The sequence below is a fragment of the Scyliorhinus canicula genome, chromosome 8 (assembly GCF_902713615.1).
Source record: "Scyliorhinus canicula chromosome 8, sScyCan1.1, whole genome shotgun sequence".
NCBI classification, from domain to species: domain Eukaryota; kingdom Metazoa; phylum Chordata; class Chondrichthyes; order Carcharhiniformes; family Scyliorhinidae; genus Scyliorhinus; species Scyliorhinus canicula.
The window spans coordinates 161,622,552-161,636,883 of NC_052153.1; the positions used below are offsets into that span (position 1 = coordinate 161,622,552).

General features: G+C 43.5%; 1 protein-coding gene across 2 annotated transcripts in view; it reads left to right on the forward strand.

Moving 5' to 3' along the window:
• LOC119970645 overlaps positions 1–14,332 on the forward strand; it is a 66,214-nt gene that overhangs the window by 48,253 nt on the left and 3,629 nt on the right. For both annotated transcript variants that reach the window (XM_038805592.1, XM_038805591.1), the window contains one exon: positions 8,369–8,486. In XM_038805592.1, the coding sequence (XP_038661520.1) occupies positions 8,369–8,486 (118 nt within the window). The remainder of the gene's footprint in view (positions 1–8,368; positions 8,487–14,332) is intronic.

A 14,332-nucleotide genomic window follows, 5' to 3' on the forward strand; every position in this document is an offset into this window, starting at 1 on the left:
TGGTGTCATTGTCCATGTTATTTTTATAAAAATTTTCAAATACCTTAATAAAAATATTTTTAAAAAATAAATATTGCTGACTAGCTACAGGTGTGGCTGTGGCAACACTATTTTAGCAACATACTCAATCGAAAACACCTTACAATGCAGGTAAATGTACTTCATGAGTATATAATTTAAAACATATCCATCATCATTCTTTGCAAGCATTTGCAGTCTTTCTCCCTCAAGATTGGATTTCTGACATGACTTTCAGACACCCACATCTTGGTGCAGTTTCTAGATGTTTTCCCACCAGTTGCAAACAGTACATTGACTTCATCAGAGTACTGCTGCCTCGCGGCGCCAAGGACCCGGGTTCGATCCCGGCCCAGGGTCACTGTCCGTGTGCAGTTTGCACATTCTCTCCATGTCTGTGTGGGTCTCACCCCCACAACCCAAAGATGTGCAATGTAGGTGAATTGGCCATACTAAATTGCTCTTTAATTTGGAAAAGAAAAGAATTGGGTGCTTTAAATTTAAAGAAAATTTTAATTGAAGTGATTCCTGAAAATGTTGACTTTTAGCTTGTCACTTCAAACCTGCCCCCATTCCCTTCCTAGAATGTAGATGACTTGCTTTTCCTTTGCCATGTTGACACTGTTACTGGTTGGACAGCTTCCCATAAAAAACAAACTTGCACAATGGCTTTCACAATCCAGCCAGCCAACGTATAGTACTTTTTAACTGTAGTTACTATTTCAATGATTGATTGAGTTGGTTGCCATGAGATCTCCTTTCTCTATACCGTACTACTTAAAAGTCTGCAGTTTCTCCCATACTGCACACCGTTTTGGCAGATAATCAATAAGCAGTAACCAGACTTCCAATGATGACATGGAGAGCAAGTTGCACAAAAGGTGGCTCCTGCCATGGTCCTTGTTTTTTGATCCCTTTTGCCTGGAATTTGGGTTCCAAACTAGCAGGTTGGTATGGAGAACAGCTCATCGACAGAGGAATATAGGCGAAAAAGGCCCCAGGAAAGAAGCTCTGGCTGGTAGCGCAACAAAGAAATCTGGGGACAAAAGATGCCACACCCATCACATTAGAGATGCTGGCGGGGGTGATGGCACAGGAGTTGGAGAGGTTTGGAAGATAGATGATTGGGCAATTTGAGTGGCAAGGAAAGGAGATTAAAGAGTCGTTTAAAACCACCATTGAGGAGGCTTTCAGCCCAATACGAGAGCAGCTGGGCAAGACTGTCCAAAGCTGTGAAGGAGCATGGGGAGATGCTGATGGGCATGGAGGAGGCCTTGTTAAGACATGATGGTCAGCTTGCCTCGTTGGAAGCTAAAATGATGGCGCAGAGGCCCGTCAAAGTTGAGGATCTGGAGAACCAGCTGAATCTGAGTGTGTGTGTGTGTGACCAAGAAGAATAGGCACATTGACTGGGATGGGCACACAGTGCGCATCTGTCAGGATGTTGGCACCAAGCTGGTGAAGCAGCAGACAGCCTTTAATAAGGCAAAGGCAGTGCTGTACGATAAGGGTGTGCGGTTCGGGGTGATGTATCCAGTGAGACTAAGTCACGGAGAGTCAAAGGATGTGCTGGAGCAGGCTGAGGCGTTCATCAAGGACAAAGGACTGGGATTGGTTTGAGGAGAGCTGGTGGGATTGTATATGTGAAAGTTGGGTCGGGTTGGTTGTAAATATTGTAATATGTTCTGTTATATTTTTGTTCTTCCTTTTCATGGAGTTTTTCTTGAAGCCAGGATGATGGGGGATGGTAAAGCAGGTAGATTGATATGGTGATCCGAGAGAAGGAGGAGCATGGTAAGGATTCTGGGATTTGGACAAGGGAGTTGGGATGATTGCCTAGGGGGTGGTGGTGTTGGCCTTTTATGTTTGTTTTGGGTGGAACCTAGTTTGGGAGGTGGGGTATAGTTATTTTTGGATGGGACCTTGATTTGGGGGTGTGGTAGGAAGTTAACAGTGACCAGGGCATTTTCTTTGTCTTACCCATTGGGTGGGGCAGGTGGCCATCTTAACTGGACCTGGGGCCCAGTAATTGGTGGCAAAGTTGTGACACATCAAGGTTGGTCAGGAGCTCGGCGTCTTTCTGGTTACATCGGGGTACTGGGCAGGGGTGTCCGATGTCTCCCTTGTTTGTGTCGGCAATTGAACCGGAGGCCATTGCTTTGAGGTCCTCTAATGCATGAGTGGGATTGTTAGAGGAAGTGTGGAACATAGGGTATCATTATATGCAGATTATTTGCTGCTGTACGTGAGGGAGCCGAGGTCGTCTATAGGGAATATTATGGGTATTTGTCAGAGTTTCAATGCCTTCTCTGCCTACAAGTTGAACATGGGAAAGAACAATTATTTTCTGGTCGGTGCATGGGGGGAGCGAGCCAGATTTTCTTTTGGGGGGGGGGGTTGCTATTTCAGTTAGCGGGGACTAGTTTTCAATTCTTAGGGGTCCCGGTGGCCAGAAATTGAGCGAGGCTCCGGAGTTTGCACTATACAAGCCTGCTGAGTCGAGTTAAGGCAAACTTGCAGAGGTAGGATAATCTCATTATCTTTGGTGGGCCAGGTTCAATCGGTTAAGATGAATATCTTGCCGAGATTTTTGTTTTTATTTCAGTGTCTCCCGGTGTTCCTGCCCAAATCTTTTTTTTCCAAAGGATCGAGTAGCATTTTCGGCTTGATTTGCCAGGTACGGTCCTGAGGATTCGAAGTGGGGTCCTTCAGTGGAAGAGGCAGGCTTGGGGCCTAGCGCTGCCAAACTTACTGTTTTATTACTGGGCGGCCAATGCAGAGAAGGTGGTGGGTTGGTGTGGGAATCCTGGGAGTCTCTGGGTTCAGATGGATTCTGGGTCATATGGAGGGACAAGCTTGGAGGCATTGGTAACGGCGTGGGCAAGATACTCGGTGAACCCACTGGTGGGGTCCATGTTGAAAATATGGAGGCAGCTCTGCAAGCATTTTAAGTTGGGGACAGCCTCAAGGCTGCCTCCCATTTGTCCTAACCACCTGTTTGAGCTGGCACGGCTCGATGCCACATTTGCGGCATGAAAAGAGAAAAGGGTTGGAGCGAGTGAGTGATTTGGGAAGGGCGAAATACCAGCCTGGTGGAATTGAAGGAGAAATTTGGGTTGTCAGGCTTGGACATGTTTAGATATCTCCAGGTAGGGAGCTTTGTTAAGAGATTGTTCTCTGATTTTCCAGTGGTTCTGCTATCATCCTTATTGGAGAGGATTCTGTCCTGTTCAGGGTGACAGGATGGCAGTACATCCGGCGTATGAACAGTTTGTGGGGGAAGCTTTGAGTTCAGTGGAAGTGGTAAAGGCTAAAGAATTGGGGCCGATACTGGAGGAGGTATGGGGTGAGGCGCTGCGGAGGGCGAATGCCAGGTCTTTGTGTGCGAGATTCAGCCTGATCCAGCTAAAGGTAGTATTTTGTACGCACCTCATGAAGGAGAGGGTGAGTCTGTTTTTTGAGGATAGAGGATAGATGTGAATTATGTTCGAAAGGGCCTGCACACCACACACACCTGTTCTGGTCCTGTTCCAAGCTGGTGGATATTTGGAGATCTTTTTTTAGCTCCATGCTGGTGATCCTAAATATTGAGCTGGAGCCGTATCCTTTGGTGTTTCAGATGTGCCAGATCTGCGGACAGGTGCGGGGACAGATGTTCTTGCCTTCACCTCGGTGGCGCAGAGGTGGATCCTGTTGGGCTAGAGACCAGTAACGCTACTGAGTGCTTCGGGAGGGAGTGGTAGGGAGTTTTTTTTTTTATTTGGAGTACCCAATTAAATTTTCCAATTAAGAGGCAATTTAACGTGGTCAATCCACCTGCCCTGCACATCTTTTGGGTTGTGGGGGCAAAACCCACACAAACACTGAGAGAATGTGCAAACCCCACATGGACAGTGACCCAGAGCCAGGACCTCGGCACCGTGAGGCAGCAGTGCTAACCACTGCGCCACCATGCTGTCCGCCGCGTGGAAGGGGTTTTTGCACTTTGAAGGTCAAAAAGACTGAGGGGGTCGATTTGAAGGGTTCTACTGGAGATGCCATCCATTTATATTGTAATTCAGAGAATTGGTCACCGTTAGTTGTTAGAGGGTGGGGAGGAGATTGGTGTTGGTGGTGAGTAAGGGCATTTCTTGGATTGAAGGGTCATTTGTGGGGTTTGTGATTGGTTTAAGGGTTGTTGTTTGTATTATTTTGTAATTTTGTATAAAATGTTAAAACTTTAATAAAAACATTTCCAAAAAATAAATAAACACATGGCTTTTCATTTTGCCATTTAATCAACAGCTTCACAAAACAAGTTAACATTAAAATACATATGTGTGCACCATGCAAATATGATTTTTGAGATGAGATTCCATTAATCCAATGATTACTCATTTTTACTTACTATTTGCCATATCTGGATCCCCAATCCGGCGCATAGGCAAGTGGTAACTTATTGGGGAATAGTGGCTGAAACAATACACAATCTACTTTCACCCAGATTTGATCACTAGTATTTTGAATCTACTTGTAAATGTCTATCTCAAAATATTTTTGGATTTGGTTTTGAAATTGGTGTCAAAATGCACACATCTGTTCTGAATTATGTTACAAAAGGTGTTTGAAATCCATCAGTATGTTGCTTCATTGTAAATTATAGATGCCAAATGAATGACAGTTAAAACATCAACCACAATTTGGATATCTTTCTACTCATTGCTGAAGTTATTATAATTTAACTTCGGATATTTTTTGAAAGTATTTTTTATGTTGGTGACCCTTTTACCCTGTAATCAATGGCTTAAATCAGAAATAAAAACAGAAAATGCGGCAGCATCGGTGGAGAGACAGAATTAAAATTTCTAGCCCATATGACTCTTCAGAACTGAAGAGGGGTAGAAATGTAATGGATTATATAGTGGGAAGGGGGTGAAGGAGGAGGGAGGTCAGGGATAGGTTGGAGTTGAGGAGAAATTGACAAAGATGTCATGGACACAAGACAAAAGGGGGTGATGATAGCATTAAGGACTAAAGAAGTGCTAATAGTGGCATAAAGGTAAGATACCAGAATGTGTTAATAGGAGAACAGAAGTCAGTGCTCAGTGAAAGCAAAGCTGAAGAACAAGTGACACATGGCCCTGTGAGGGAGGGAAGAGGAGAGGGGGGGGGGGGGGGGTTGCATTGGGACAAAACAAACGGGGTCAAGACGGAGGGTTAAATCACAACATCCCTATGGACAAGACTTGCAAACTTTCTTCATACCTTCTACTGTAACAATTGTCTTTAATGTATGAAAGAGGCGTGCACTGCTGCGATGTATGGCGCATTCTATTTAAAGGATGATTTAGAGAATTATACTGTATGAGGTATTTTTATCCATTGTTATTTGATCTCCATTGTTCTCCCAATGCCAATACAATTGTTTTAAGCATTTTAGATCAGGAGTACTTGGATTCTGCTTCATTTGATTTAAGTAAACCAAATAGATTTGGATAATTTTATTAGTGCAATACCATCAATTTCTTAAATCGCTCATTGAATGGTCTTTGAGATAATTACAGAATTTTCTTGTAGTAACTTACTACTATCGCTGGATGTCGCCAACACACAAGAAAATCTTGACTGGTTCAATGGGGGTAATATCTTTGGCAGTAACTTTGTAAGTGGATTGTGTAAATGGATTGTCCATCTTTGCAGAACCTATCCAATTTATTTCCCTGTTGATCACACAGCCTCATGGTTAGAGTTGAGCTGATCGGTCATGGGATCTGGAGGAAATTAAATGCATTTTCTACAATTGTAGACTTATTGCTGAAATGTGGTACCAGGCAATTTAAGCCAGTCTACCAGATGGTGGTGGACTTGCAACTTTCTGTGATAGCACATGCAGTTATCAGTGGAGCACATAACACTCCCTATGCTGGTGAGGCTGAACTAGTGATTGGATTAATAACAGATTTTATACCTGTTTGTCAAATGCTGTTTCTAATCCAGTCCGTTTGCACATGGAGAGCTAAGTTCCCGTGCTCAATTCATAATGTGGAATATAGCTCAAGGCTCACATTTTGGAAACTATTTAAAAATATTTTCTTGTTGCAACATATTTTAGAGCATCCATGTGTGTGGAATTTTGACACAAACTAGGTCTCTTTGGTCCTCTAATATAAGATACTGGTGTAAGTGAATCATACTTTTCCAGAGTGATGCCTATGTATGGAAACAAGAAGCCTGTGTGTAAGGGCTACTTCAACTGCCACATGACTTCTACATGTGTGAATCTGTGGCTGGGAAGATGGAGTGAGTGTAATGAGTGGGAGCATGATGAACTTCGAATCCAGTAAATTGATTAACCAGTGTGAATCATTACACTAATCTCGTGTTAGCTGATTTATTCTGGGTGAATCTGACTGAAAAGAGTTTTTGATCTGGTTGAATGCCATGGATTAAGTACCAGATATAACAACAGTATGAGAAACTGATGCAGCTTGCACTAAAGGAATCCACAACTTGTCCATTTTGTGTTATGTATTGCTGAAAGATATCTGCATGTTATGTGTGCTATGTGACACAATTGCAATTAATGTTGAAACGCGAGGGCACTTTAATAAAGCGTCCTGTCGAGCATCACTATTATCATAGAGCTGAAGGAAGGAAGCCATTTGGCCCGTATTACAATTCCAGACCAGACCCCAATATTTCCTCGGATACAAATCAGAAACCCCAATATTTTATTTTATTTGTAAGACTGAGGAAAGGATACTTCCCACATGACTAAGCACAAATAGGGATATGGTACATTAAAACAAACTTTATTATTGACCCAATATTGAACTAACATACAAGAAATAGCTTGCAGTTACCAGTTAAGCAATGCTTAACAATAAAAGAAAACACTAAATTCTAACTGCTATATTTTTATCTTCAATCCAGCAAAACCTATCTCCGGTCAAAATCCACTTTAAATAAGACCATAAGACATAGGAGCAGAATTAGGCCACTCGGCCCATCGAGTCTGCTCCGCCATTCAATCATGGCTGATATTTTCTCATCTCCATTCTCCTGCCTTCTCCCCATAACACCTGATCCCCTTAAATGCAGTTAGAAAACACATATACTTGCTGTACAGAGATGTATTGGAAAACTGCTTTGAGTGAGAGAGATCATTCAGGAAACAGCCTGCAGATTCTTGCCTGTGTCAAGCTACTGTTTAGCCTCCCAGCATTTGACAAAATGCTCTTGTTCTGTTTGCATCCAAATCTAAACTGAAGTTCAACACCTCACATCTTCAGACCCTGGCCACTCCCATTAACTACATTATCTCTATCCCACTATCTGGGTTATGACCACCTTACACCAGCTAATCACACCCCTTAATTATCTAAACCCCACGGAACTTTCTTTCTATAAACAAAATTCCATTAGCCCTATTTAGGTGAACACTAGACATGGCTGGAATGATTTATAGGGTGGCGCAGTGGTTAGCACTGCTGCCTCATGGCGCCAAGGACCCTGGTTTGATCTCAGCCCTGGGTCACTGTCCGTGTGGAGTTTGCGCATTCTCCCATGTCTCAATCCCACAACCCAAAAAGAAGTACAGGGTAGGTGAATTGGCCATGCTAAATTGCCCCTTAATTGGGAAAAAAGGAATTGGGTACTCTACATTTATTTTTTTAAATTTTAAAATGGAATGATCTATGATCTCATTTTTACGATGCTTTAATTACCCCTTCTGTAGCCCCAGTGTGTCTGCCTGCCTTTTAAACCAGTTTTTAAAAAAACCCTTACTGCAGTAGATACATATACATTAACCCAGGCTTTTAACCATTACTACAACAGATACATGTACAATATATATCTGAAATACCCACATTCATCACACGCATGATGTTTGTGCTGGCCCTCTGAAGGAGCAGTTCACCCCATGTCACCTTCTTGTCCCCTCTAGCTCTGCAAAGTTTTCATTTTCAGATAATCTCATTCCCTTTTGAAAGTCTCAGTTTACCCTGTTTCCTCCACAATCTAAGGTAGTACATTCCTGATCCTAAATACTTGTTGCATGAAACATGTTTTCCTCACTGCTTCTTTTGCAAATTACCTTTAATCTGGAACCATTTCTCCCTCGCGTATCAGTCTAAACCCCTCCATTATTTTGAATACATCCATCAATACTCCTCTTAACTTCTCCAAGGAGAACAATCCCCACCTGTCCAATCTTTCTACCTCACTGAAGTTCCTCTTCTCTGGAACTATCCGTGTGAATCTTTTCCGTGCCCTTTCTAATGCCTTCACATTATAATACTGTCTGTTCTGTTGACAAAACCATTTGAGATACTGTAATTCCAAGAAATGTGTTTGTTCTTTTAAATAGGTTGACATTGTTGGTGGTTACTGCAACGTGGACCTTCCTCATGATAAAGCTGCTGGTTGCTGCACACCACCTGGAACGTGCAATTGAAGGCACAGTGTACACCTTAATAGAAGAATTGGTAAGGGACTTGGTTGATCACATCATAACCTTTGATCTATAACAACAAAATACACATTAGATCCTAGTACAACGGATTCTACACATGTTTTAATGAATACAATATTTGAAGCTATAAACATAGGAACATAACAAAATCCAGAGCAAGAAAATGGTCATTAACCTACTCTATCCTGAGTGCATGGATAGTTATTAGATCAGGAACTCCACCTGACTTGTTGCATTCTTTTTTTATGGCATACCAGTTCGCTCCCCTGCAAGGAAAAAACAAACGCTGCTACTTAATATCTCTAGAAATCTGCATTCTACATCATAATAAATATTGATGCTGCTCCTTTTGTAGAAGTTTTAATTAATCTTGAATCAATTACCTTCTCTAATAATAATAATCACTTATTGTCACAAGTAGGCTTCAAATGAAGTTACTGTGAAAAGCCCCTTGTCGCCACATTCCAGCGCCTGTTCGGGGAGGCCGGTACGGGAATTGAACCCGCGCTGCTGGTCTTGTTCTGCATTACAAGCCAGCTGTTTAGCCCAATGTGCTAAACCTGCCCCTAGTATGTGTGTTGCATATAGGCCCACACAGTAGTGTAAAATAGTAGCAGAACCAAGTCTGGTGAAAAAAAGCTATTTTTAGACTACTGCAATGATTTTTAAATTAATCAATAGCTCAACTTTGCACAACACCTACAGTCTTAGCCTGGATGGCACGGAGCACAGTGGTTAGCACTGTTGCTTCATAGCTCCAGGGTCCCAGGTTCGATTCCCAGCTTGGGTCACTGTCTATATGGAGTCTGCATGTTCTCCCTGTGTCTGCGTGGGTTTCCTCCGGGTACTTCGGTTTCCTTACCCCAAGTCCTGAAAGATGTGCTGTTTGGTAATTTGGACATTCTGAATTCTCCCTCTGTGTATCCGAACAGACGCCGGACTGTGGCAACTAGGGGCTTTTCACAGTAACATCATTGCGGTGTTAATGTAAGCCTACTTGCGACAATAAAGATTATTATAATTTTGAAGCTTGGTACAGAGGAGTGTTTTGACAAAGGAGAGGAGTATTGCAGAATGGTTTAAATTGCATGCGTTTATTCCTGTCCCCTTTGTTCTAATTTTGACTTGCATCGTGATTTTAGTAGGATGAAATTAATTTACAAATCAGGTTCCCGTCGGCCTTTTACAAAAAATTTGCACCTGATCTCTCCCTGCACCGACGAGACATGTTCACAGACTCACTAGCGAGGGGCACCTTGCCTCCAACACTAACACAGGCCTCCATATCGCTGATGTCCAAAAAAAGACAAAGACCTGAAGGAATGTGGATCATACAGGCCCGTTTCACTGCTCAATGTGGACGTGAAAATACTCGCAAAAGTCCTGGCCAGGGGACTAGCGAATTGCGTACCAGAAGTGGTCACAGAAGACCAAAAAGGCTTTATCAAGGGTAGACAGCAACCTGCGGACATCAGATGCTGCTGAATGTGATACTAACCCCACCCGGAGAGAGAACACCAGAGGTGATCGTCTCACTGGACGCAGAAAGGCCTTCAACAGAAGGTACTGGAGTGGTTTGGGCTAGGGACAAGGTTCACCTCGTGGGTGAAACTCATGTATAACGCCTTCAAGGCGAGCATTCGGACCAACACCACCAGCTCTGAATACTTCTAATTGCACAGGGGCTCCTGTTCGCCCTGGCAAGTGAACCCCTGGCGATTGCCCTGTGAGACGTGGCAGGTTGGAAGGGTACCTGAAGATGAAGCACAGAGTTTCACTCTATGCAGATGATCTGCCCCTCTACATCTCAGATCCGCAAAACGGCATGAAAGAAATCATGCAGCTACTGGAAGAGTTTTGGGCCGCCTTGGGCTACAAACTCAACCTGGGCAAAAGTGAGGTTTTCCCGGTTAAACCGAACGGGGGAAGGGCAGAACTGGACGGTCTCCCATTTAAAATAGCCCAAAACAAATTCCGCTACCTGGGGATCCAGATAGCCCATGATTGGACACGGATCCACAAGTGGAATCTGACCAGTCTGGCAGAGGAAGTTAAAAAGGACCTACAGAGGTGGGATACACTCCCGCTTTCCCTGGCGGGAAGGGTGCAGATGATCAAGATGAATGTACCGCCAAGGTTCCTCTTCCTGTTTAGACCCATACTGAACTTCATCCTCATAGCCTTTTTCCAAAACAATAGACAAAATGATTATTGTGTGTGTGTGTGTGTGTGTGCTCGTGCGTGCGTGTCTTCCGCTGCTTTTAAGAGGTGGAGACAGGATGGGGGGATGCTAGCAGTCAGGGACTGCCTTCTTCGAGGCGATGTCCAAGGTTGTGGCAGTCTTTGGGGTATTGGACCAGCCAGAACTTCAGATGGGGAAGAGGGTCGACATCCTTGCATTTGCTTTCATAATCGTCCGCAGGAGAATCCAGCTCGGCTGGCGACTGGCTGGCAGACCTGTCGGAAATTCTCCATCTGGAGAAGATCAAATACACCATCCGAGGGTCGGACGATGGCTTCCACAAAGCATATGGACCATTCATCAGCCTGTTCCAAGATTGGGGGGGGGGGGAGCATGGGAACCACCGAAGCCACAGAATGCAGGCAGGAACAAAGTGGGGAGGGGGGGGCAACAGGGGGAAAGAGATCCAAGGAAACGCCCAGAGGGCCGCTCACAAAGCTATAAGAGCAAAACAGATGACAAAACAAACCATCTACAATGAAGGGAAGGACCAAGGATAAACCTGGAGACAATAGAGAAGGTGAGAGGAGGGAAAAAAGGAGGGTGGAGAGCAGTTCCGAAAAGGAACCATGTGAATTGTAAATAACAACCATTTTATCTGTCTCTTGTGTACAAATGTCAACTTTAACAAAAATATTTATTAAAAGTAATGGTTCACAGTGAATTTCTGTAAAGAATCTGAAATATTTGTTTTATTAGGGTGAATAAAATATTCTTATAGCATTACACTTCTTACTTCCATCTTCAGTTATTGCTTTCTAATCTGAGCAGCGTTGAGAGACTTAGTTAATTATACCTCATTTGCTTTTTTCTTGGATGAAACAATGTGACTTCAATTGATGGTCTGGCTACTTCTGACATAGGTGCAAATGAAAGATATGTCATTGATTTCTTCAATCTCTTTGGGTGAACCATGCAATGTGTAACCTCTCTGAATGCCAGATCTTGAGCAGAATTTAAAATGTAGTGTCCAATCTCACTGGCCTATCTTGATTCCATTTCATTTCCAGTCTTGCTGTAACCCTTACCTACACCTTGACTACAAAATAATTTATTTTTCAGATCTCCTCCTCACCGGTTTCTCCACCCCAGCTATGCGGACGTCCATGTCTGATTCTTTTCTCCAGATCTGTGCAATGCTTAATAAGGCTGCCCATCCCAGTTTTGTCTGAATGAAATGAAAATCACTTATTGTCACAAGTAGTCTTCAAATGAAGTTACTGTGAAAAGCCCCTAGTTGCCACATTCCGGCGCCTGTTCGGGGAGGCTGGTACGGGAATTGAACCATGCTGCTGGCTTGCCTTGGTCTGCTTTAAAAGCCAGCTCTTTAGCCCTGTGCTAAACCAGCCCCTGGTTTAGCTGGGGGTATACTACCTTCTGAAACATTGGAGTATATGTCCTCTAAATCCACTTCCCACTTCCCATGTCATAGAGTCATAGATATTTACAGCATGGAAACAGGCCCTTTGGCCAAGCTGATCCATGCCGCCCAGTTTCTGTCACTAAGCTAGTCCCACTTGCCTGCATTTGGCCCATATCTCTCTATATCCACCCTGCTCATGTAACTGCCTAACTGCTTTTTAAAGGACAAAATTGTACCTGCCTCTACCACTGCCTCTGGCAGCCTGTTCCAGATGCTCACCACCCTCTGAAATTTCCCCTCTGGTCTCTTTTGTAACTCTCCCCTCTCACCTTAAACCTATGCCCTCTAGTTCTAGATTCATCCATCTTTGGGGAAAGATGTCGGCTATCTTCTTTATCGATGCTCCTCATTATTTTATCGACCTCTATAAGATCACTCTTAAGCCTCCTATGCTCCAGGGAAAAAAGTCTTAGCCTATCCAGCCTTTCCTTATAACTCAGACCATCAAGTCCTCGTAGCATCTTCGTAGATTTCTTCTGCACTCTTCTAGTTAACAATCCTTTCTATAATAGGGTGATCAGAACTGAACACAGTGTTCCATGTATGGTCTTACCAATGTCTTGAACAACTTCAACAAGATGTCCCAACTCCTGTATTCAATATTCTGACCGATAAAACCTAGCATGCTGCTTGCCTTCTTCACCACCCTGTCCAATTGCGACTCCAGCTTCAAGAAGCTATGACCCTGTATTCCTAGATCTTTGTTTTGTAATTGTCCCCAACTCCCTATCATTAACTGAATAGGTCCTGCCCTGATTTGATGTACCAAAATGCATCACCTCACATTTATCTAAATTAAACTCCATCTGCCATTCATCGGCCCAATGGTAATCGCAGGACATCTGCCCAATGCCCCAAAAATACCTTCCAGATGAAGCAATGATTTGCTAGCACACTGTTCGCAATGTTGTCTCCTCTCCTCTACGATCAGACTGGGGAACTGGTTTGCAGAACACCTCTCAGTCAGCAGCAAGTGTGACCCTAACCTTCTGGTCTTTTGCCATTTCAATTCACCCTGTTCACATTTCTATCCTCAGCCTGCTAGTGTTCCAGTGAAGTCCCTGCATGCTGGGGGAACAGTGCTTCATCTTCCCATTAAACACTATCAACTTCAGACCATGAACTCTGTCCTCCATTTTGAATTTATTTTTTAACCAAGTTGTCAGTTTGTATCCTGTTTTGCTTTCAGACTGAACTGATCTTTATCCTGCTAAAAACACCAACTCTGCACCCGTGCTTTGTTTCTTTACTACATTACCACTTCCTTTGCGCTTTGTTCCATGACATTTTTGATATTTAATCTCTCCCTTCCTCTAACCCATCCCTGACCTTTCCTTTTGTTCCACCTGTTCCTCCCCCCTTTTTTTCAACAGCATAAACCCATCATGTTTCTACCTCTTACTCATCTTTGAAAGTGATTTTGTATTGGACTGAATATTAACTCTGTTACTCCCCCACAGACACTGCTAGACCTGAGCTTTTCCAGCACTTTCTGTTTTTATTCCAAGTCTCCAGCATCCACAGTATTATATAGCGTGATGGTTCTTCCACAATAGTGTTAGATTAGGAATTTAAGGATATTGACACATTGATAATGAACGAACAGTCATACATCCTAGTCAAGATGTTGGATGATTTTGGGAGCATGGAAGCTCTGGAGTTCACTCAGCATTGCTACTCTTGTGGTAGAGACCACAGGGGAAGGAGGGGCTCTTGGTAGAACTCTTGGTCAATTGCTGCAATGTGTCCTGTAGATCAGTATTTTTCAAGTTTCTTTCTCGGGAACCACTTTTGCCAACCCGTCGACCTTTGCGACACGTGCCATGTTAACTTACCTTTAATGTGAAAGGGGAGCCTGCTTGGTCCTCATGATCTCACTCCACTCAGGTTCACATGAGGAGAGGGCAATGCGCATATCAGGTGTAAACTTTGTCCTGTTTCTTTAACAATCTTTATCTTTGTGAAAACACTTCACCCTTGATTGGGAATGCCACGGCCAATCGCTTCATGGCCCTTCCGTCACCTGCCCGCCATCCACCCGCAGGTCATGACCTGCATTTTGAAAAACACTGCTGTAGATATTCATACTGCAGCCATATTGCACCTGTGATGTAGATTGTGTACAAATCCAGTGACAGGGACATTGATGGAGTGAATTTCCCTGACCTGGATTATGTCTCTTCCAGGCATCGCT